This window comes from Silene latifolia, chromosome 10, assembly GCF_048544455.1.
Source record: "Silene latifolia isolate original U9 population chromosome 10, ASM4854445v1, whole genome shotgun sequence".
NCBI lineage: Eukaryota > Viridiplantae > Streptophyta > Magnoliopsida > Caryophyllales > Caryophyllaceae > Silene > Silene latifolia.
Genome location: NC_133535.1, coordinates 13,260,816 through 13,284,794, shown reverse-complemented (window position 1 = coordinate 13,284,794; position 23,979 = coordinate 13,260,816). Strand labels below are relative to the sequence as shown.

Below are 23,979 nucleotides of genomic sequence, written 5' to 3'. Positions count from 1 at the left end.
ATGGTGAATAGGAGGGAGCAAGAGTTAATTTGTGAAGAGATGACTAAACTGAACTGAAGTAAGAGTTAATTTGTGAAAAAATGAGCTGAACCGAACTAAAACCGAACTGAATAAAGATAAGCTGAACCGAATTAAATAAAGTTGAACTAACTTTACTAAAATGAACTGAAATTAAATCCAAAATAATAGGATCTAAGCGGATAAAATGGTACACGAGTAGCCCAAATTTTTATTAGGCTCGGGCCTTTAGTCAGGTCCAAAAATGCGAATAACATGCCCATAAAGGACTAGTTCATTTTGTGAGCGAGGTATGTTTCCGAATAATCCTTTGGAAGGACGGTCACTCAAAGGAGAAAATCATCCTCCTTATTTTCATTTTGGTCTTCTTTTTATAAGTGTAAGAAGGACGTTCTTCCAAGATACACAATTATTTTCCAAACTAAGAGCACACACATTGAAAAGAAGGTCATCTTCCTCTTTTTTATTTTTTCTAATTTTTTTATTGAACACAATATTTTCTTTATTTTTTTGTCCCACTTTCCAATAGGATAGCCCAAATCTTCATTAGGCTCAAGCCTTTAGCAAGGTCCAAAAATGCCAATAACGTGGCACATAAAGGACTAGTTCATTTTGTGAACACGAGGTATGTTTCTAAAATTTCACTCCATTTTTCTATTTTTACCCTTATTTATTTTATTGCGGTCTTCAAGACACCACTTTAATTGTACTCCCTCTATTATTTTATACTATATGACGTTTTCGTTTTACGAGATAAGCCTTTGACTTTGATTTTTATGAAAAAATACTCTAGAAAAAATTATAAAAATCATATCGTTAGATTCGTCATGAAATTTGCTTTCATAAGAGTATACATTTCATATTATTATCTCATATATTTTGAGAGATATTGAAGAGAGAAGTGACTGTCTCGAAATGTGGGAATGACATATAAAAAATAATGGAGGGAATATTTTTTTTCTTGAATTTTTTTTTTTCATGAAAGATGTCTTGATATTAATTGTAAAATGTTTTAGTTTTATAAATAAATAATGTTTATTCACCAACTTATTGACGGTCAAAATTTCCAAAAAGCAAATGAAGTGAAAATAGAAAAATGGATGGAGAGTATATACTCAGTGGTATATACTCTATAGATGCATACAATCTTATCTATATTAATGCAAAAAAGCAATGCTCAACACAGGATGCGCCACGTCATTCACTCATTTTTTTTTTGGGAAATTCAGGTAGTGGTAGGTCCCGTTTACGTGGAAATAGTTTATTTCTTTAAATCGTCTCTGACAAACATGCGACAAATTATGTCATAGAAAATATTTTATGAAATAAATAGATAATCGGCAGAAGTAAAAGTAATTGCATATAAACGGAATGAATTAAAAATCGAAATAAATGAAAATAATTACATATAATCGGACTGAATTACATAGTTAATGAAATAAATAGATAATCGGCAGAAGTAAAAAGAAATTGCATATTATAAACAGAATGAATTACAAATCGGAATAAATGAAAGTAATTATATATAATCGCACTGAATTACATAATTACATAGTTACTAATAAAATTACATAATTACGTGAATAAATTACATTTACTTACGGGATTGAATAACGAATAATGTGAATATTTTATAGAAATTAATGAAATAATTCGTCTTTGCCTTCATGCTTGACGAATATAGGTGTTCATACCTCCAAGAAACTTGGTGACTACGGAAAATACGTAACAATCAATGTCAAATCTCCGAGAACCACTATCATGAAAATTTTCAATTTTTAGAATAATTTGTCTATGTTAAAGTTGATTATTAAATTATATTTCTTTTTTCGGGATGTAAAGTATTTTATGTATGCAAATTTTATTTACAATAGCATATTACATTATTTCCTCTTAAAGCATTACATGTGAACACGTATTTGAAACAAGTGTAAACATTAATTATGTAGATCGTTGATTTAGACCAACTAGATAATTACAATAGAAATGCAAAAAAAAAAAAATACATTCAAAAACATTAATACCGGCCCAAATACATACCCGTGCAATTTTGCACGGTTTTAAAACTAGTTCAAATTAATTCATTCCAAATTTGTAGCGATTTCATAGATATAATACCGCAAAAGTGGTAATTAGGCCCCTTAACTCTGTTCAATTGTGAAATTAGGCCCCATAAGTCTTATTTGAAGGAATCAAACCCCTTAAGTTTCACCAAAAGTGAAATTCAACCCCATTTTCATAATTTTCACCAAATTCTTATATTAATATCACTTTTAATACAATTTATCAAATATAAAATATTTTTTATAATTTTAGAACTTTTTTATTTATATTAAATATTGAGAATTATTTTATTTTGAATTTTATAAGATATAGACAATTTATTATATATGTATGAGTGTTATATAAATTATAAACAATTTACTAAATATGTATGTAAAAGTGTTCTTCAATGATTAATAAATTATGTAAAAATTCGTAAAGCTGCAATTAGTAATTTTTAGTTATTTAATAAATTGTTTAATACTAATATAAATTATTTTTAATTAAAATTCTTGCGTAAATTTAAAAAATGGAGTTGATTTTCACTTTTGATGAAACTTAAGGGGCTTGATTGCTCCAAATAAAAGTTATGGAGCCTAATTTCACAATTGATCAGAATTAAGGGGCCTAATTACCACTTTCGCGGATATAATACTTACACTAATTAAGTTATTTTAGCAGTTACTAAGCAATTTCAACAAAACTTGTTGAAAACTATGTTATTCACCATAGAATTTTGACGAAAATGCGCGGATTATCGAACGTTAACATAATACTAATACTAATTACATAATTAACTAATCAATAATCTTTCAATTTAAACGTAATCAATCAACGAAATTACTTAAAACTAACAATTTTCACCTAAAATATACACACCTAAAACGCAATAATCACCATTAATCTTCCTTAATCTTCACGGAGTTAATCCATTATCCATCATCTTCTGAAACTCCTCGAAATTAACATGTCCATCACCATCAACATCAAAACATTGAATCATTCTACCACAATCATCCAACGAATACTTATCACCTAAACTCCTCAACACATCGTGCACCTCACGCGCCGATATTAATCCATTACCGTCCTTATCAAACACACGAAACGCGTCACGAAGCTCACTTGTACTACTCCCTACGTCACTGCCTGATGTCGCAGCGTAAAACTCGGAGAATTCGTTAAAATCGACGTATCCGTCTCCGTCTTTGTCCATCTCCGCCATCATCTTCGCTATGTCTTCCATTGCTGTCTCTGTTCCTAGGGAGCGTAGGAGTTGTCCTAGCTCGCTTTCGGATATTTTTCCGTCTCCGTTCGTGTCGATTTTCTCGAATACTCTAGCCAATTCGTTCGCTGCCATTTTAATTTTGAGTTAATTTTGAATTTGAATTGAAAGAGGGAGGGTATGGTGCGGGTATATATATAGGGGAGCGGGGAGTAAAAACGCGTTTTTCGAGGTTTAATGATATTTTTAATAAGGAAATAACTCGGAATATATGGTTGATGTGGTAAAAAGTGGTAAAAAATCTTGGATATTATTGCGTAATGCGTATGCAGTGATTAATCAATTTTTTTTTGGATTTGCTAATATTTAAGGTAGGAGATATCTAGATACCAAGAATCAAATGTGAATAATGTTGTTATAATAATATAAGTTCATCAAACTACTTGTAGAATAAAAAAGTTCGCAAATTCTTGGACGACGTCGCAAAATGAGTTAATATAATGTTAAAAAAGAAAAGTAATTGCGAGGCACTTTTGGTTACAACTAAGAATAGCTGAAAAAGGTTTAACGAGTCTTTAAAGAATGAAAATTATTAGGTATATTCGATATAGTATGTTGTCGGACTTGCTAATTAATAAAATGACGCGTTGTATGTTTATTTGTGATTTAATTAGTTGTTTGTTATGGAAATTGTATTAAATTTTACTATGTAATATTTTCATTGCGTGTTGGTGCAACCGTGCAAATATGTTGTACATCAGATGGAATTGAATATGTATAGATTATGTTCACATGTAGATATAGGGGGGAAATCCTCTTCAGTACAATGGTCTCTCCAGTACATTCCAGTACTTATTAAGAATCCGGATTTTATATCGGAATGATGTAATGGTTAACTCTTTTAAGGAGGTGTATAGAGAATAATGATTTTATTTGAGGAAATGATAGGTAATTAACCAAACGGAATTATTTTTTTTCACATACGGATTTTACTCTTTCACATACATTTTTCCATTAACTTTCTATACCATACCCTTTTTTTCTAAACCTAACAAATTAACTTATCCTTCTCCCTAAAATCGAAGCTAATTGCTCTAAATAATTGAACAATGGATCATAATCGTCTAATTAATGGATTAGTGAAACTAATACTATGTTTGTTTAGTTGTTCGTCAATTAGCCAAACATTATTTCAAGGGTCTATGCAGAAAAGAGGATTAAAATGTGAGATTTAATCAATACGGATTTTAATGAAGTCAGAGCATTCTCAAAGGGAGGCTGTGTGAGATTAACTCCATTAGTCCATCTAGTGATCTAGCGTGGAAGCCAACAAAAGTCCAGCAAACTATGGTTGAGACGCCTGATTTGATTTAATAAGTATACTGGAGACCATGATTACTTGAGGAGGATAATCTAAATAAAACCTTAATTGATAATTTGTTTTGTGATGATATGGGTAATTCCGAGTATCGGTGAACATAGGCAAGATGACGACCCTTTCCTGATAACTCTCATTCCACGGTGAGCATGGTCGGTCGGGGTAAAGTCATATCGTGTGGGTTGTCGGAGGGAGATGGAGGGAATGAAGATGGAGAAAGGAGAAAAAAAAATGACAAGGGTAAAATTGCAAAAGACGTATGTGAAAGAATAAAATCCGTATGTGAAAAAGCACGACCCACCAAAAGTACCAAGGGTCAAGGCCTCAAGGGTGTTAAAGTTATTTTTTTCTACCATCATTTGTTTACCTAATTACAAAGATTAAGAAGGGAAGAGCACATGTGGTGGGCTGAACGCCTAAAGGGCATTTAACTGAACGATCGGCTAATTGAAGGGTCATATTGGTACAATTCAAACTACTCATATTTAATTTTTTACAGACAGAGTAAAGCATAACACTACAATAGCTCTAAGATCGCACAGTCCCTTACCGATAACAAGATTACCTATAGTACAAGAAATAGAAAAACTATGAAAATCTTTGAGATTGGGTGGAGATCGACTTTGTAAGAGTGCACTGCACTCCTCAGTGAAAACAATGGTCTCCAACTAAATGAACGCTTAGTATCCCCCTTATACTAAAAGAATAAGAGATCTCCAATTTTTCCCGCCTAAATGAAAATTACTCTACAATTGGGCTTCATTATGTAGTTATCTATAATTGGGCCATGCTTTTTAATTTCATTTACTCCCCCTCATTCAAAGTTCCAAACCAAAGCTTACATTCTCTTTTCGGAGTCCAACTTCACAATTTTTGACTATGAATCAATATTATATATTAATTCCAGAAACCAAGGGACTTCAATGTAATTAAAGAAACTTATACAAATTAATTATACTATATAGTTTAAAATTACTAACACCATGTGATGGACCCGATCAAGGGATCTCAATGCAAATATTATATAGTTTGGGTTAAAACTAAATTATATAGAAGCTTGGTAATTTTCCTAAACATGGTCAATTTCCTTAAAATAAAATAATTAATTAAGATGGTCAATTTCCTTAAAATAAAATAATTAATTAAGATAGTCAATTTCAAGGAGAGTAAAAGAAAGAAGATATTTGGTAATTTTCCTAAATATTTATAGAAGATTAGGAGATGGTCAATTTCCTTAAAATAAAATAATTAATTAGTATAAACATGCACACCTATGATACTAATTATTATCAACATAAAATTATATATTAAATATAAAATCAACTTCCATAATATATAATATTGCATACTTCTTTCGATATGATTTAATGCATATATGTAATATATTTATTTAAATATATAATCCTCTTAAAATTGCATGCTTAAGTAGTAAAAGTAATGTCATCAGTAAAAAAAAGAATTGTAGTAACATTGAATAAAGTTATATGATAGTATGAGTAATTCTACCGTCCTCCCGGAGGTCGGTACTCCTCATACACAAGTCATTATAATATTCCACTTGGGTGGAATGTGTTTGTGTGTGAGGAGTACCATCCTCCGGGAGGACAGTAGAATTTTGTGATAGTAATCACTCATTTAAATAGTAAAAGTAACAATATTATTAACGAGATTAGTGAGAGTGGTAGAAACAACAACGGGAGTAGTGAAATAATCAATATTAATGCGGCAATAATGAAAGTAACAATAATTACGGCGGGAGTAGTGAAATTATAAATATTAATGCGGGATTAGTGACAGTAACAATAATTACGGCGGGAGTAGTGAAAGTAACAATGATTACGGGCAAGTAGTGAAATGTTATTGATATTTTTTCATTAATAAGAGTAAAATATTAATAGCGGGAATAGTGAATTTGTCTCAAAATTTATTTCATCATAATTTTAGGATATGTTATAAAAAATATATTAATGATAAATTTATGAGTTATGCAACTTTAAGTAATTTTATTTAATGAGAATTTTTTTTTAATGGAAGTAGAGGTAGCCCGGGCGAAGCCGGGCACCAATACTAGTACTATCTAAAGTATAAAATTTTGATAGCCGAAATTTAAATATATATATAGATTTGCTATGAAAAAAAATTACATACAATGTTATTTTTTTGATAAAAAGCGACAAGTATTAAAAGTGTTAAACCTTCTTTTTTCTACCTCTTAATACTAAACACTATTAATAATAAATTTTATAATTAAATTTTGATTGAAGTTAATACTATTACTAATAGTTAGATTCCTTAATCTAGAAAACCGCGCATTTGCGCGGGATCTATACTAGTTCGATATTAATCTAGGATGGTAAAATCTAAAACTGGCAAAATGAAATCGAATTCGAAAAACCGAATGAAAATATCTTAATTGATAACCGATCGAACACCCGATATGAGTAACATTGATAGTACCTCTATCCGAATTGAACCAACACTAAACTAAATTTAATAATAATCGATGATACCCGAACCTGAATATATCTGAAATTCTGAACCGATAACAATTGAACCGATTGACCTGAATTAAAAATATTTATTTTTCATAAATACACTCATATTTAAGGTGTTTTTTTATCGATTCTTTGTTTATTAATGTTATTTTGCATTATTACATTCTAATTGAAAAGTATAAGGTGCATTTAAGCTAATGTTTGACTATAACTCAAGAAAAGCATGACCTGAAACTCGCCCAAACTGATATTAACCTAACCCGAAACGTACCTGACTCGAAATAGCATTATTAAAGTAGCTAACCAAAATGAACCCGATCGAAATCGAACTGAAACTGAAAATATGGTAAATCTGATTTAAATCGAACGGATTTAACCAGATCCGAAACTAAACTGAATGACCCGTTTACCAGATTTAGTTTAAAATCTCTCCATATTAATTTTAAACGATTAGTATTCGATTATCTATCCAAAATACTGGGCAAGGATGAGGGCGAGTTCGAAGGAGGAAGGGTTCTGGATTGGGTTGAGGCGAGGTGGAGGGAGCTTGGGGTGATGGAGCATGAAAGGTTTATGGTGTGTTGTTGGGCCATTTAGGAGCATCGCAATAAGGTCATTTTGGAGGGAGTGGAGGTTGATCCGGCTAGTATCCTTCGGAGGGCTAAAGATGTTGTCGACGAGATTGAGGGAGGGGGCTTTGTGAGGGGGACGACCAGTGGTCAAGGGAGGTTGGTAGTGGAGACCGAGAGTGGAGTTTGGTGGGAGGCAGCTCCGATGTGGGGAAGTTAAGGTCAACATAGACGCGAGAGTTAAGAAGGGGGATGAAGTTGGTGTTGGAGCGGTTTGTAGAGACGATAGCGGAAGGGTGCTATGGGGTATGTCTCGAGCGTGGAAGGAGGAGTGGGAGCCGTGTGTTTGCTGAAGCGGTGGCCGTTCTTGAAGGTCTTGAAGAAGCGAGGCAGAATGGGCACTTGAATGTGGCGATGAAAAGTGATTGTTCCCAAGTTATCGATGCTTTAAACAAGAAGAAGAAAGGAAGAAGCGTCTTTTATTTAGTTATTCAAGATATTCTGTCTTTAGCTAGCTTATTTTTGTCTGTTTCTTGGTTGTATATGCGTGTAGAGTTAACAATAGCGTAACTCATGCTTTAACTCATTTATTTCCTATAGTTGTTGGTCGTTTTGTGTGGTCGAATGCTCTGCCTCCGATTACGAACAATGCTGCTTTGATTGGCTGTTCGTTTATTAATATAGTGTATAAACTCGAGGTTCTTTCTTAAAAAAAAAAAATCCTGTACACACCTCATATTTCTAAAAGATCACTTACATCTTCGCTCGTCAATCGAACAATGCTGCTTTGATTGGTTGTTCGTTTATTAATATAGTGTATATACCCAATGGGTATGGGTATGGGTCGGGTATGAGTCTTAAGAAAATATTTCGGGTCCGGGTCTAAGTTATGAGACCCATACCCGACCCTTAGACCCTTTATTAAAAAAAATAATCAAAATCACAACTTTTCTGAATTCATACTGGCAGACCGTAGAAACCCAACTAAAGTCTCTTTCTCTTTCTCATCCCAGTAAAGCGGGAAAGTGGCAAATAAGCCCCAAACGTTTGCCATTACGTGCAAATTAGCCCCATAACATTTTACTAGTGCGAATTAGCCCCATTAGTTATATCCGACGTGCAATTCAACCCAAGTAGAGATATCCGAGTAAAATTCTCGCCGGAAATTTATGACATGACACCGGAAAAATGACTAGAATGGATTAAATTAAATAATAATTAAAAAAAAAACATGAATTGTCACTACTGCTACTCAAACACCTCGTTACTTCTTCCTTATCTCTTTCACTCTTATATGTTTTTGAGCTCCTTCTTCAATTCTCACACCTCTAACCATTTCTCTATTTTTTTCCACCTCAATTTTGTTTGATGTAGCCGATACTTATGCCCGTAAATCACAATTTTTGTGATTAAAAATTTACTGGGTATCACAAAAACTGGAAAAAAAAAATGAAATTTGGGAAAAATTAAATTTATACACACTACAAGTATATAACGTCATTTTTACACGATTTGAGCTCGAAAACTAAACGAAGTTCCGCAACAATGGTGGTGGCTGAGGTTGATATTGCTGTGATAAATTAAACGGAGTTGTTGTGATTAATAAACGAAATTTTACACGATCTGAGCTCGGAAATTAAATGAAATTTTTCCGGGTGCCATATAAGAGTGAATGAGATAAGGAGGAAGTAAAGAGGTATTTGAGTAGCAGGTAGTGACAATTCTATGTTTTTTTTAATTATTATTTAATTTAATCCATCCTAGTCATTTTTCCGGTGCCATGTCATAAATTTCCGGCAAGAATTTCACTTGGATATCTCTACTTGGGTTGAATTGCACGTCGGGTATAACTAATGGGACTAATTCGTACTAGTAAAATGTTATGGGGCTAATTTGCACGTAGTGGCAAACGTTTGGGGCTTATTTGTCACTTTCCCGTCCCATAAAGTGATAAAACTCAACCAAACTCTTCTGACAATACCACCACTCCACCACTGACACAAGAAAACCACCACCACAGCACTGATACGCGACTGACAACCACCTCTCTAATAGGCGGTGACCGACAACTACCATTAACGGCAGCCAGCGACGGTCAGATGGAGACGGCTATCAAGTACGATATTGATTTTTGGGTTCCGAGTTTGATTCTTTCACATGTATTTGAATGTAAAATTAATTTAGGCCTTTTTTGTCTTTTTTAATCTCTTTGGTAGTATATTGTATTTGGTAGTGTACAATAGAGATTAATAAACTCATAATGTTAAAGTAGTATGATTTTTTTTTTTTAATATTATAGACCTCATAGCTGTTAATCCTGTTACTAAAGTGGTTGAAACTCGGACCTGCGGGTAGACCCAGACCCTACCCGTACCCATAGGGTCCGGGTATGGGTCCTCAAGTTCTAGACCCTTGCGGGTCTGGGTCGGGTACGAGCCCAAAGGGAAAATCTCGGGTCCGGGTCCGGGTTTAGGCGGACCCTATCCAGACCCTACCCATTGCCATCCCTACTCAGTGGTATATACTCTATAGATGCATACAATTCAAATTAATTCATTCCAAATTTGTAGCGATTTCATAGATATAATACTTACACTAATTAAGTTATTTTAGGACTTACTAAGCAATTTCAACAAAACTTGTTGAAACTATGTTATTCACCATAGAATTTTGACGGATTATCGAACGTTAACATAATACTAATACTAATTACATAATTAACTAATCAATAATCTTTCAACTTTTTGTACCAAAAAAAAAAAAATCTTTCAATTTAAACCTAATCAATCAACGAAATTACTTAAAACTAACAATCTTCACCTACAATATACACTCCTAAAACACAATAATCACCATTAATCTTCCTTAATCTTCACGGAGTTAATCCATTATCCATCATCTTCTGAAACTCCTCGAAATTAACATGTCCATCACCATCAACATCAAAACATTGAATCATTCTACCACAATCATCCAAAGAATACTTATCACCTAAACTCCTCAACACATCGTGCAATTCACGCGCCGATATTAATCCATTTCCGTCCTTATCAAACACACGAAACGCGTCACGAAGCTCACTTGTACTACTCCCTACGTCACTGCCTGATGTCGCTGCGTAAAACTCGGAGAATTCGTTAAAATCGACGTATCCGTCTCCGTCTTTGTCCATCTCCGCCATCATCTTCGCTATGTCTTCCGTTGCTGTCTCTGTTCCTAAGGAGCGTAGGAGTTGTCCTAGCTCGCTTTCCGATATTCTTCCGTCTCCGTTCGTGTCGATTTTCTCGAATACTCTAGCCAATTCGTTCGCTGCCATTTTAATTTTGAGTTAATTTTGAATTTGAATTGAAAGAGGGAGGGTATGGTGCGGGTATATATAGGGGAGCGGGACTGCGGGAGTAAAAACGCGTTTCGAGGTTTAATGATATTTTTTAATAAGGAAATAACTCGGAATATATGGTTGATGTGGTAAAAAATCTTGGATTTATTGCGTAATGCGTATGCAGTGATTAATCAAATTTTTTTGGATTTGCTAATATTTAAGGTAGGAGATATCTTCTAGATACCAAGTATCAAATGTGAGTAATGTTGTTATATTAAGTTCAACAAACTACTTGTAGAATAAAAAAGTCCGTAAATTCTCGATGTCGTCTCAAAATAAATTAAAATAACGTTAAAAAAGGAAGGTAATTGCGAGTCACTTTTGTTCACAAGTAAAAATAGCTGAAAAAGTTTAACAAGTCCCTTAAAGAATGGAAATTATTTGGTATATTCGATGTAGTATGTTGTCGGACTTGCTAATTAATTAGTTAATGAGTTTTTCTAAAATATGTCCTAAGGGCACATGTTAATAACCCTAATATGGTAAGATTCACAACATATTCTCATGAGATATTTAACTATAAACTCATTGTTACCATAATTAGTGAGAATATATAGTTAATCTTACCATATTAAGGTTATTAATATGTGCCCTTAGGGCACATTTTAGAAAAACCGTTAATGAAACGACGCATTGTATGTTATATACGTATTTTACTTATGATTATTTATTTAGTTGTTTATTATGGAAATTGTATTAAATTTTACTATGTAATATTTTCATTGCGTGTTGGTGCAACCGTGCAAGTATGTTGTAAATCAGATGTATCTAAAAAATTCGTCCGTATCATTAATTAATTATTTACACATGTTAGAAAGGCCTTTTGTAAAATAAAATAATGATGATATAAATATAAAAATCGTTGTAAAAGATTGTGAAATTGAATATGTATAGATTATGTTCACATGTTATAAGGGAAAAATCCTCTCCAGTACAATGGTCTCTCCAGTACATTCCAGTACTTATTAAGGATCGGATTTTATTTCGGAATGATGTAACGGTTAACTCTTTTAATGAGGAGTATAGAGAATAATAATTTTATTAGAGGAAATGAACGGTAATTAACCAAAAGTACCAAGGGTCAAGGCCTCGAGGGTGTTAAAGTTATTTTCTTCCTACCATCATTTGTTTACCTAGTTACAAAGATCAAGAAGGGAAGAGCACATGTGGTGGGCTGAACGCCTAAAGGGTATTTAACTGAACGATCGGCCAATTGGAGGGTTATACGGGTACAATTCAAATTACCCATATTTAACTTTTTACAGACAGAGTAAAGCATAACACTTACAATAGCTCCAAGATCGCACAATCCCTTATCGATAACAAGATTACCTAAGTACAAGAAATAGAAAAACTATGAAAATCTTTGAGATTGGGTGGAGATCGACTTTGTAAGAGTGCATTGCACTCTTCAGTAAAAGCAGCGGTCTCCACTCTCCACCTCGCTAAATGAACACTTAGTATTCAAATATTAATCTAGGATGGTAAAATCTAAAACTGGCAAAATGAAACCGAATTCGAAAAATCGAACGAAAATATCTAAATTGATAACCAATCGAACATCCGATATGAGTAACATTGATAGTAGCCGAAACCTGTCTATCCGAATTGAATCGAAACTGAACTAAATTCAATAATAACCGATGATACCCGAATCTAAATATATCTGAACCGATAACAATTGAACCGATTGACCTGAATTAAAAATATTTATTTTTCATAAATACGCTCATATTTAAGGTGTTTTTTCATCGATTCATTGTTTATTAATGTTATTTTGCATTATTACATTCTAATTGAAAAGTATAAGGTGCATTTAAGCTAATGTTTGACTATAACTCAAGAAAAGTATGACCCGAAACTCGCCCGAACTGATATTGACCCGACCCGAAACGTACCCGACTCGAAATAGCATAAACTAATAAAAGTAGCTAACCAAAATGAACCCGATCAAAATCGAACTTAAACTGAAAATATGGTAAATCCGACTTAAATCAAACTGATTTAACTCGATCTGAAACTGAACTGAATGACCCGTTTACCAGGTCTAGACTAAAATCTCTCCATATTAATTTTAAACAATTAGTAATCAATTATCTATCCAAAATACTGGGCAAGGATGGGGTGGGAGAATGAGGGCGAGTTCGAAGGAGGAAGGGTTTTAGATTGGGTTGAGACGAGGTGGAGGGAGCTTGGGGTGATGGAGCATGAAAGGTTTATGGTGTGTTGTTGGGCCATTTGGGAGCATCGCAATAAGGTCATTTTCGAGGGAGTGGAGGTTGATCCGGCGAGTATCCTTCGGAGTGCTAAAGATGTTGTCGTCGAGATTGAGGGGGGGGGGGGGGGGGGGCGACTAGTGGTCAGGGCAGGCTGGTAGTGGAGACCAAGAGGGGAGTTGGGTGGGAGACAGCTTCGGTGTGGTGGGTTAAGGTCAACGTAGACGCGAGAGTTAATGATGGGGAAGAAGTTGGTGTTGGAGCGGTTTGTAGAGACGATACTGGGAGGGTGTTATGGGGTATGTCTCGAGCGTGGAAGGAGGAGTGGGAGCCATGTGTTTGCTGAAGCGGTTACCGTCCTTGAAGGTCTTGAAGAAGCGAGGCGGAATGGGCACTTGAATGTGGTGATGGAAAGTGAGTGTTCCCAAGTTATCGATGCTTTAAACAAGAAAAAGAAAGGAAGAAACGTCTTTTATTTAGTTATTCACGATATTCTGTCTTTAGCTAGCTTATTTTCGTCTGTTTCTTGGTTGTATACGCGTGTAGAGTTAACAATAACGTAGCTCATGCTTTAGCTCATTTATTTCCTAGAGTTGTTGGTCGTTTTGTGTGGTCAGATTCTCTGCCCCCGATTACGAACAATGCTGCTTTGAATGGCTGATCGTTTATTAATATAGTGTACCCTCGAGGTGCTTTCTTAAAAAAAAAAAAAAAAAAAAATCCTGCCCACATCTCATATTTCTAAAAGATCACATCTCATATTTCTAAAAGATCACTTACATCTTCGCTCGTCAATGCCCAAGATTACCCTAGAATGGGAAATTTCTGCCATGAATCAAATGATCAAGTGGATGTCCATGAAAATGCCGAATTCTCTATATGAGAAATATTTTATCAAAGATAAATAAATAATTGAGACAAAGGAAATATAATGCATCTCTTCCTAACCCAAACAAAATTACAAAATTTGATATAAATCCCTTTAAATAGGGAATGAAGCACAACCTCAAGTGCCTAATTGTTTTGTCAATGCCAATATTTGTTTTTTTTTTTTGGTGCATCAATATATAAAGTGTGAAAAAATATATAAAGTGTGTCAATGCCAATATTTGTGGGAGACCTTATCTTGTACGTAGTAATGAAATAGTAGTAGTCTAGTAGTAGTAAGAACATGCGTAACACGTCCAAAGTCCATTGCCATGAGACGGCGAGGCCGAAGACAAGAGAAGACTTAACATGCCATGAAATATTCCCCCCATTGTCTTTCTTGGACAAACATTGAACTTTCAATAATTTTAATAAAAGTTATTACTTGAGAAAATTATTATTAGATTCGTCCTTGTCCTTATACATAAGTGTAAGTATCTTAAAAAACCGTTTACGATACATTTTTATGAAATTATTGTGCAATTTAGAGTAAAAATAATAGCTGAACTTTAAAAGTAACGACGTTGTCACCAATAATGTGAAATAGGTTTTTTGATAAAAATGTTCACTACTTCGTATCAATTATTGAAAAGATATGTTTATTATAGATGGATATTTCGTCGTCTATAATGAGAATTTGTGTATTGCAAAATGAATTGGCTTTATAGGTAGGAGTATTTTTTTCTTGAATGTGGATCATAATTTCTTGGTGATTATATCTATTTCACAAATTTTAGTTTGTAACGGATAATTTTCGTCACAAGCTTATGATCTCTCATAAGCTTAAATAGAAGAGCACGTGAAATACTAAGTGAGGGAGGAGTTGTAAGAGGTCACAAACTTATGATAGTCACACGTGAGACTTATTATACTCTGTATCTATCTATTTCAACTAAAATTTAGATAAAACCGTCTTAAACAAAACAAATCGAAAAATATTTGTCTAGTTGAGAGAAGACAAAGGAGGGACCCACGCCCACAGAAAACATAACGATCTCTTCTTACACCCCGCCTTATTTCTCGTCCCACATTCTCTCTTCCATTTCCCTCTGTTTTCTTTTTCTCTCTCTTCTACATTTCTCCATTTCCGCCATTGTTACTCGTCCTCCAAGCTCCATTTTTAGCGATACAAAAGCATCGATCTTTTTTCTGGAAATGTCGTTCTCCGATTCCGAGGGCTCGGCGCGTGGACGCCCCAACGAACACAAAAATTTCCGCATGGTCGGCCGTGATAGTGCGTCTCTCTCGCTCTCTTTTTTGATTGCTGCGGAATTTTGATATCTTTTTGATTGATTTGTGCTTACTTTTGCTGAAATGTCAGCTTGATTGTTCCGTGGTGGCTCAATTAGATTTAAAGTTAGAGAGATTAAATGTAAATTGAAAATTTAAGAAATTGATCAAAATTTTCTATTTTCATACATTTGTTTAAAATATGAGAAGATAATTTGAATAAAGTTATGAGAATTGAATATTAATTCCTTCATTTGCTTCAATTCCATATATCTGATTAAAATATTCCTCACGTATATTACCCAAATGTTGGAATTTGAGTGAACATGTGTTCATTGTGTAGAAGTACTTACCTTTTCTATAAATTATTTATTTTTTACGGATTATTTATTTATGAGGACTATTTTAATCAAGCGTAATTACATTATGAATCTATTGAACAAGAGGCAGTAGGTCAGTAGTATCTTTAAAGTTTGACATTTTACCAATGATAAATTCTCATTTATGATGCGTCACATGCACAAGCTTGAGACGAAAAAATATGATTATTTTATGATAAAATGTAACCAATATCTGATAAAAAAAGGCAATGTATATTATAGATGCAAAAAAATGGCTACCTTGTCATCTTAGGGAGCATGTAAAAGTCAAATGGAGAACATTGTATTGAAATTTGTTGTTTATTTATGTTTAATTTAATATTACACCCGATAATGGAATTATGTTTATGTGGATGTCAAACGTCGAAGAAAAGGAGATAGTTGATCATTTTATAAATTAAGGAGTTACCCCATCCATTGCCAATTGGTTATAGGACGAAACTTCAACTTATGGAGTGGACTATCTCCCTGCCTTATGGATGTGGCGCAGTACGCGTTTGTACGATGTATTATGCTTCCATTGAAATGCATTGTTGAAATTTGGCCTTGTTAGTTGTTATATGACATGGACACCATCACTATAACATAAAACCTCTTCCAAGTGAAGATTATTCTTAGGACTTGTTTAAAAATGCATTTGTATTTGAGCATTAAGCACAATTTTGTTGCTCTTGGCGCTTATAAAGACGGTTTCTTTTGCTAATACGCGCAATTTCAGGACTTTTATACGAGATGCTCAAATCAACTTCAGCTGATTCAAAAGCATGGAAGGTATATTTAAGTTTATTTTACATAAATCTATTTTATAGTCGTAGTTCCGGGACAGAAGAATGGAAGACTCCTCACTGGCTATTGATTCCGATCTATGCTCAGGAATAAGTAATTCAAGGAGAAATATACTAATACTAGTGACATACTTACTGATATCGGTAGAGACACTGATAGGTAGATGAGTTGTATATTGGCAATTCTTTGCTGGTACTGTCCTTTTGCTCAAAGCTTACAGTACCCTAAAATGTTCTGTGTGGCGGCGCACTGTGTGAAAATTGATCTCCTCGTTATCTTTGATACGGCATTTCTTTGTTTTTGTCTGAGATATAGTTCAAGCTGTGCTGTTCCTTCTAGGTGCTAATCATGGACAAGATCACTGTAAAAGTTATGTCCTCATCCTGCAAGATGGCCGATATCACTGATCAGGGAATTTCATGTGAGTTTTCTTGGCAGATATAACTAGAACTTGGAAGTATACTGTTAAGTTACTCGTAATCTTTGGCAATAATGTTTTCTTTGTTGACTGACATTCTTTTTTTACTGCAGTGGTCGAAGATTTGTTCAGGAGAAGGGAACCAATGCCATCGTTAGAGGCCATTTACTTCATCCAGCCCACAAAAGAGAAGTAATTTGTTTCTTTTACAAATTGTTTGTCAGTCATTCGCTTGTCAGCAAATAATCGAAAGACACGTCTAACAATTCTCTTGCCTTACTGCAGCATTGTCATGTTCTTGTCAGACATGTCAGGAAGAGAGCCCTTATACAAAAAGTATGCAACGTCGCATGCATTGATTCATAGTTATTTTGCAAGGCATTATGTTCTTTGATATATACTCCGTATTAATTACCCGCTGTTACTTTTGTGTCTGTCTTTCCAGAGCATTTGTGTTTTTCAGCGGACCTGTGCCAAAGGAATTAGTTAATCATATTAAGAGTGATATGAGCGTGGTACCTCGTATAGGCGCATTAAGAGAGGTTAGATGCTGTCCTTTTGTTGCTTATTGACAGTTTAAAATGACATCCGTTAAAGTATTTGTTTTCCTGTCAATGCGCAGATGAATTTGGAGTTCTTTCCTGTGGATAGCCAGGTATTAAGCCCGCCTGTTATATCAGGGATGTCACAAATAAAATAAAATACCTGTGTATGATGCTTGATTGATTAATCCAAGTGAATTTGATACAGGTGTTTGTTACTGATCACGGCATGGCTTTGGAGGAGCTGTATGGGGAGACTTCACAAAATGCTCGGAAATTTGATGCTTGTATGAACACAATGGCTCTTCGAATTGCCACGGTCTTTGCTTCACTCAAGGTACATGGCTATATTTTTTTAATTTCATAGTTATGATTATGATTGTGATACAATGCATTTACCATCTCGGTACATGTTCTTTTCTGCAGGAGCTCCCTTATGTTCGATACCAAACTGCAAAGGACCCTGATACAGCAGCTCCACACGAGTTAGTTCCGTCAAAGCTTGCTTCCGCAGTTTGGGACTATTTGACAAAATATAAATCCACAATTCCCAACTTTCCGCAGAAGGAATCTTGCGAGTTGCTTATACTCGACAGATCTGTTGACCAGGTAATCTGAATATTTCAAACGACATTTTTGTACCTTGTTCAAAGGTCGGTTTTTACAACATCTGCATTGTACTCTCCAGATTGCCCCGGTGATACACGAGTGGACTTATGATGCCATGTGCCATGACTTGCTGGAGGTGGATGGAAACAAATTGGTCTTAGAGGTCTGTCTCTTATACTTCCTGCATTATAAATTTATCGTCCCTATTTGACTTTTGGTGGTCAACAAATCTTGACTTTCACCATTAGTTTTCCATTTACCGGAGCTCTTGAGATAACTAGGGTAACAACTATTTTTCATGATAGGTGGCTAACAAAGCAACCGGTCAGCCAGAGAGGCAGGAAATTATTCTGGATGACACCGATCCTGTATGGCTAGAGATCCGTCACTTACATATTGCAGAAGTATGTTCCTTGGAATTAAATCTTATTAAAATGTTGATATGTTAAAACAAAAAAGCTTAACAAACCTCGGGATCTCCCAGGCTAGTGAGCGGCTTCATGACAAGATGACCAACTTTGCATCCAAGAACAAAGCTGCGCAGCTGAGTCAGGCCTCAAGGTTAGGAGATAATAATTGACGCGTCTTTGAACTTTTCTACCATATACTCCATGAAGCTGGTTTTCTATTTTTTAGTTGTCACTTGTCCGGTCCCTGATATCGCAAGTCACAAGACTAAAAATGCTCATGGATATTGCTGACTTAATGCAGGGATGGGGCCGAACTTTCTACCAGGGACTTGCAGAAGATGGTTCAAGCTTTACCACAGTACACTGAACAGATGCAGAAACTTTCTTTGCATGTGGAGGTCAGAATATACACCTACAATCGGTCTTTAATACGATAAGTCAGGATAATCTTTGAAAGTTTAGGGTTAATACTCATAGGCATACTTACAATGCTGTTATTCAATGATCCAATTAAGTTTAAATGTTCTACATTATTCTCATTTGCATTGCAGATTGCTGGAAAAATCAACAAGATGATTCGGGACATGAGTCTTCGAGACCTTGGACAATTAGAACAGGATATCGTCTTTGGAGATGCAGCAACAAAAGAGGTCATCACCTTCCTGAGGGCACATCCGGTACTGTCTTGGTTCTTGAGCTTATTAGAAATAATTCACTTAGATGCTGCATTGCTGCTTGTCATAAAAGAAATCTCCTTCTCATAGAATCCATCTTTTCCAGGACGCGTCTGTTGAGAACAAATTGCGCTTGCTGATGATTTATGCGTCTGTGCACCCTGATAAGTTCGAAGGAGACAAGGCCACTAAGATAATGCAGGTAAGATCAGTGGCTTTGATTGTGCATACGCCCAATTTTTTCTGTCGGAAACAGCGTCTTGATTTAAACACGGAATTTTTTTCTCTCTTATTTGTCTCAGCTCAAAAGCTAACATTCTGCCTTTCATTTTCACCCAGTTAGCGAAACTGTCAGCAGATGATATGAAGGCTATAAAAAATATGAGACTGCTTGCAGGATCACCAAACGCTAAGAAAAAAGCAGCTGGGAGTTTCTCATTAACATTTGACGGCAAAAGGGTATTAATCATAGTCTTACTCAGACGTTTAGCTCGGACACTACAAATGCTATCAGATCGTCTAACTATTCTTTCTCCTGATCTTTGCATCAACAGAAGAAGATCTCTGTAAGAAAAGATAAAACGAATGCTGAGGAGGAATCCTGGGCATTATCAAAATTTTACCCAATGATTGAGGTAAGAATCATAAGATTATTGTCAAAGTTACTAAACTTTACTTTTTCCTTTGTCGCGCACATCTTGCCTCCTTTTCTGATCAGCCGAAACCTGGCAAGTTAATGTGAAATGTGAAATAATTAAGTTACGAGTTCAGTATTGTCAATATCTTCGCTTTCAGGATTTGATAGAAAGTGTGAACAAAGGTGAGCTGTCGAAGGACGACTACCAGTTCATAAACGAACCAAGTTCAAACAACAAGGAACGTAATCAAAGTCAGAGTACATCAGTGAGCACAACTACAACTTCGACCACTGTTCCTCGTTCAGTGCGATCAAGAAGGACAGCAACATGGGCACGCGCTAATCATTCAGATGATGGAAGCGGGTATCTCCTTCTGTCTTAAAACTCAACTTCTAACTGTTGGCAGCTCTAATTTTCCCGACTTCTGTACTAATGTAAGTACTTGTCCTCTACACAGTGACTCAGTACTGAGGCAAGCATCAAATGATTTTAAGATGACAGGGTCGCGTATTTTCATTTTTGTCATTGGAGGAGCTACTAGATCCGAGGTAATATCCCTACATCATTCTTTAGCTATACTATCTACGTATCTGCGAGCTGGATTTGATTCATTTGCTGAAGATTCTATTAATTATTCTGCTCTTAGATCCGAGTTTGTTACAAGCTTACAACGAAATTGAGAAGGGAAGTCATCCTTGGTACAACAAGTATAGATGATCCTCCACAATATATAACGGTATGATTCTCTTTCGTCACTATTCTCAAAGCATGTTCTGAGCCGTTTCTTGGAAACTACTTCCTCCTTTCAAATAAATTTTATACGTTTGATTAAAATATACCTCACATATATTAAACAAACGTGTGGAATTCATTTGAATGGAGGGAGTATTCGATAATCAATATACTGTTTCATCTTGGTGCTCATATTTTAGAGTTACATTATGCAGAAACTCAAGCTTTTCCATGAGAAAGGTCTTTCAATGGACGGTCTTCGAATTTGAGTATCTGCCCTCAGCATTCACAGATGCAGGAAAGACCAATGCTTCACCTTCAACGATAATCACTTTGTAACTACATACTTGTGTTTCTTTTTTTCCAATCTTTTTTTACTAGGAATTGTTGTAACAGTTGAGGTAACCAGCAAAATGTCGGTTGATTCAGATCAGTATAGCTAGATAAGTTTTAACTATGCTAGTTTTCCATTTGAGGTGAAGGTTTATAACAAAATTTGTTGATTCTTAAAGAATCTTAACCATGTGATTTCGGAAACTGATAATTACCTCGCATTCATTTTATCGAGGCAATGGGTCTCACCTGAAATTGATTGTAATGTAGGCGAAATTTCAGACGGTGGTCAGAGATTGTATGCTTGTGGAGATGAAAATTGTAAAATTACACAAATGTCTTGTTGCAAATGTCTTTTATTTGCCACAACAATCCCGATGTAATGTAATACAGGCATACATAGTATACTACTAAGGCCCGGTTCTTTCTGGCTTTTTAGAGCTGAACTGAACTGAATTGAGCTAAGCTGAGCTGAAGTGAGCTGAAAATAAGCCAGAAAGAGCAGAGCCTAATTCTAAGAAGCAGATTTATATTCTTGCATCAGGTTGGCTTTCAGGGAGAGACGCTTGATATTCAGATAAACTCCGGCATGATTCGTAGACTCTATTCAGTGTTGGATATTTGGACTGCAGGGCAACCAAAATTTGTTAAACATGTATTGATGGCAGGTGTGTTTGTACCAAATATAGGAGAATGCTGCAATTTCAATAATTTGTACCGCCCACTCACTCACCCGATAACTTTGGAAGATTGTCGAATCTAAATCTCTATCTCATCGCCTACACAACCAAAAACAGTGAAGAAAAGATGATTACCATATCAATGTGAAACCTGCTCATTGCTATAGATACTTGCGGTGCTAGAAATACATCTGCCTGAAATAAGAGAGGTCGGGATAGGATAAGAAATTCTCGTATAATTATAACAGTAGAAAAAGATACATCAACATAAGAAGAAGAATGCATCAACATCATAACTTAAGTGCAATTATAACATAAATGAGGTATCCGAATGAGATAGAGATACTAACCATGGAGGCTTTATCTCCTATCGAGTATTTGCCAGCCAAATCTTTAAGCAATGTTTCCAAAGCTGTCAAGTAGATTGTATAATTAACATTTGCATCAAATGAACTGGATAATACGATAATTAAAGGGATAAAGAAAATCTGCTAACCATAGAAGCCTTTATTTATTATCTGTTGAACCCATAATAAAGCCTCTTCTTCACCAAGTTTCTTCTCAATAGACATCTGTTAATTAACAGTTTGTCCAAGTACTTAGTATTTTCAAACAAATATACAGTCCTGTAACTCTGTAAGCCTGTTCTGTATAAAAAAAACCTGCGCGGCTGCGCTCAGAAGAGAAATATACCTGCACTCCTCTCATGTGTAGTGGCTGCATGCTGCTGCCGACAACACTAGCAACCTGTAGCAGAAGAAAACTAAATATCGTTCATTTTAAGACAAGATATCATTCACAAAGTCCAGTTTCAAGTATTGAGGTGCCAAACACGCCTGCGTATTACACAGTAGTAAGTTTAGGGATTTAGATAGGCATGCACTACTTAATCTTACCTGAAGACTGATGGCTTTCTGTCGAGGATCAGCAGGCAAAAGTGGTCTCTCAGGATATTTATCTTCTAAGTACTGGCAACAACAAGGTATTTACAAATGACGAAGATCATTAGTCAATAAGCTAAAGACTCCAAAGAAGGTTCATGATAAAGTAATGGCTCAATACGAACCATCAGGATAGCTAATGAATCAGCTACAACAACTTCATCGTCAACCAAAATTGGAACCAAATGAAGCGGGTTGATCTTCTCAAATTCTACAAGCATACATCACGAGCATAAGATTATTGTTAGTGCATAAATCATACTAATCCAGGATCAGCAAATAAACAATAATCCCTCATCAGGTTCGAAAATGGTAGAAATAAGATTGATCTCATGACAATTCGTCTTAAATATTAAGGTTTTGTAGTCGTATTGTTGTACTTCTAAACTCGTCTGGCGCATTAAAAATTCATCCCATATCTTATCCTAATCAGTAGGAATGTAGAACTTTCTACCCAAGTTTTTGCCTCAATTTAATTATCCTTCAAATAAACTAAGGCCATGTTCTTTTGAGCTGAAACGGAGTTGAGCTGCGTTGAACTATACTTCATGAATCTGAAAACTGAACTGGACTAAGTTCAAACTACTATGAGTTTAAGTTGACCTGAGCTTAGCTCAACTTTAAGTGAGCTGAACTGAAGTAAGCTGAATTAAGGTGGAAAGAACAGGGTCTAAGCGGATCTTATCTAGCATATTTTCCCAGCTACAAGAACATAGAATAAATATGGTACGAAAATGACACCGGGGTATACTGTAAAACCGTCTTATACAAGTTTTGTGATTCATCAACTCACCTGGGGTATATTGTTCTCCATTGACAAGATCAACTGACTTATACTCATATGGTAATCCTACAGTAACATGTAAACCCATGTACAAAAATCAATCCAAACATGATCAAATTGTTCAAAATAGAATTAGAATAACAAGAAAAGAGAGAAAGAAAAGACCTTTCAAGTTTAAAGCAAAACGAACTCTCCAAGAACAGGAGCTATACCAGTGAGAATAAAGAACCAAGCAGCTTGAACTTGGACATGTTGCGCTTTCCATCTTTTTTTTTTTTTTTTTTTTTTTTTGTAACCAATTCACAATTTCACATACCAGCAAATTCGAGCTAAGTGAGCTAACCCACTTTTTAATGCAAGTTTCAAGATATTAAAAACATCATAATTTTTGTTTTTGGTTGTGCAAGTGGGTTATTATAATAATCGTTAAGTCTTTTTCAAGAGCGTTAATAATATAAAACAGCTCTAATATTTTTAGTTTTAATTAATCACTGTTCATTATTTAACCAGTATATGAATTGGTTTAGATCCATTTCATCCTGCTTTTTTATGTAGTATGACTGGTTTTT

General features: G+C 34.9%; 4 protein-coding genes across 4 annotated transcripts; 1 reads left to right on the top strand and 3 right to left on the bottom strand.

Annotated features, from left to right (window-relative positions):
- Positions 1-2,765: 2,765 nt before the first annotated feature.
- LOC141607453 (putative calcium-binding protein CML18) lies at positions 2,766-3,472 on the bottom strand. The gene has a single exon (XM_074426803.1). It carries the CDS (start codon positions 3,419-3,421, stop codon positions 2,978-2,980), a length of 444 nt encoding a protein of 147 aa, XP_074282904.1. The 5' UTR covers positions 3,422-3,472; the 3' UTR covers positions 2,766-2,977.
- A 7,128-nt stretch (positions 3,473-10,600) lies between these two features.
- Positions 10,601-11,044, bottom strand: LOC141607121 (putative calcium-binding protein CML18). The gene has a single exon (XM_074426479.1). It carries the CDS (start codon positions 11,042-11,044, stop codon positions 10,601-10,603), a length of 444 nt encoding a protein of 147 aa, XP_074282580.1.
- A 4,140-nt stretch (positions 11,045-15,184) lies between these two features.
- Positions 15,185-21,244, top strand: LOC141605184 (protein transport Sec1a-like). The gene is made up of 21 exons (XM_074423862.1): positions 15,185-15,487; positions 16,582-16,634; positions 16,989-17,070; positions 17,181-17,259; positions 17,353-17,403; positions 17,513-17,609; positions 17,690-17,722; positions 17,818-17,946; positions 18,036-18,218; positions 18,298-18,381; positions 18,524-18,622; positions 18,703-18,779; positions 18,930-19,026; positions 19,180-19,305; positions 19,409-19,504; positions 19,642-19,761; positions 19,857-19,937; positions 20,098-20,303; positions 20,398-20,488; positions 20,587-20,676; positions 20,888-21,244. The coding sequence occupies exons 1-21, from the start codon at positions 15,409-15,411 to the stop codon at positions 20,939-20,941; spliced, it is 2,007 nt and encodes a 668-aa protein (XP_074279963.1). The 5' UTR covers positions 15,185-15,408; the 3' UTR covers positions 20,942-21,244.
- A 47-nt stretch (positions 21,245-21,291) lies between these two features.
- Positions 21,292-23,772, bottom strand: LOC141605185 (glutathione S-transferase zeta class-like). Its single transcript, XM_074423863.1, has 9 exons — positions 23,576-23,772; positions 23,420-23,476; positions 22,752-22,837; positions 22,582-22,653; positions 22,379-22,432; positions 22,182-22,257; positions 22,036-22,097; positions 21,821-21,880; positions 21,292-21,631 (listed from the first exon to the last, which is right to left on the bottom strand). Exons 1-9 carry the CDS (start codon positions 23,673-23,675, stop codon positions 21,533-21,535), a joined length of 666 nt encoding a protein of 221 aa, XP_074279964.1. The 5' UTR covers positions 23,676-23,772; the 3' UTR covers positions 21,292-21,532.
- Positions 23,773-23,979: the final 207 nt, after the last annotated feature.

Coding starts and splice junctions, on each gene's coding strand:
- LOC141605185 (XM_074423863.1), bottom strand. CDS start 23,675: ATGGAAAGCGCAACATGTCCAAGTTCAAGCTGCTTGGTTCTTTATTCT. Junction 22,838..23,419: donor TGGAGAACAATATACCCCAG/GTGAGTTGATGA, acceptor GTATGCTTGTAG/AATTTGAGAAGATCAACCCG. Junction 22,258..22,378: donor TACACATGAGAGGAGTGCAG/GTATATTTCTCT, acceptor GTTAATTAACAG/ATGTCTATTGAGAAGAAACT.
- LOC141605184 (XM_074423862.1), top strand. CDS start 15,409: ATGTCGTTCTCCGATTCCGAGGGCTCGGCGCGTGGACGCCCCAACGAA. Junction 17,071..17,180: donor CACTGATCAGGGAATTTCAT/GTGAGTTTTCTT, acceptor TTTTTACTGCAG/TGGTCGAAGATTTGTTCAGG. Junction 19,762..19,856: donor TAACATTTGACGGCAAAAGG/GTATTAATCATA, acceptor TTGCATCAACAG/AAGAAGATCTCTGTAAGAAA.
- LOC141607121 (XM_074426479.1), bottom strand. CDS start 11,044: ATGGCAGCGAACGAATTGGCTAGAGTATTCGAGAAAATCGACACGAAC.
- LOC141607453 (XM_074426803.1), bottom strand. CDS start 3,421: ATGGCAGCGAACGAATTGGCTAGAGTATTCGAGAAAATCGACACGAAC.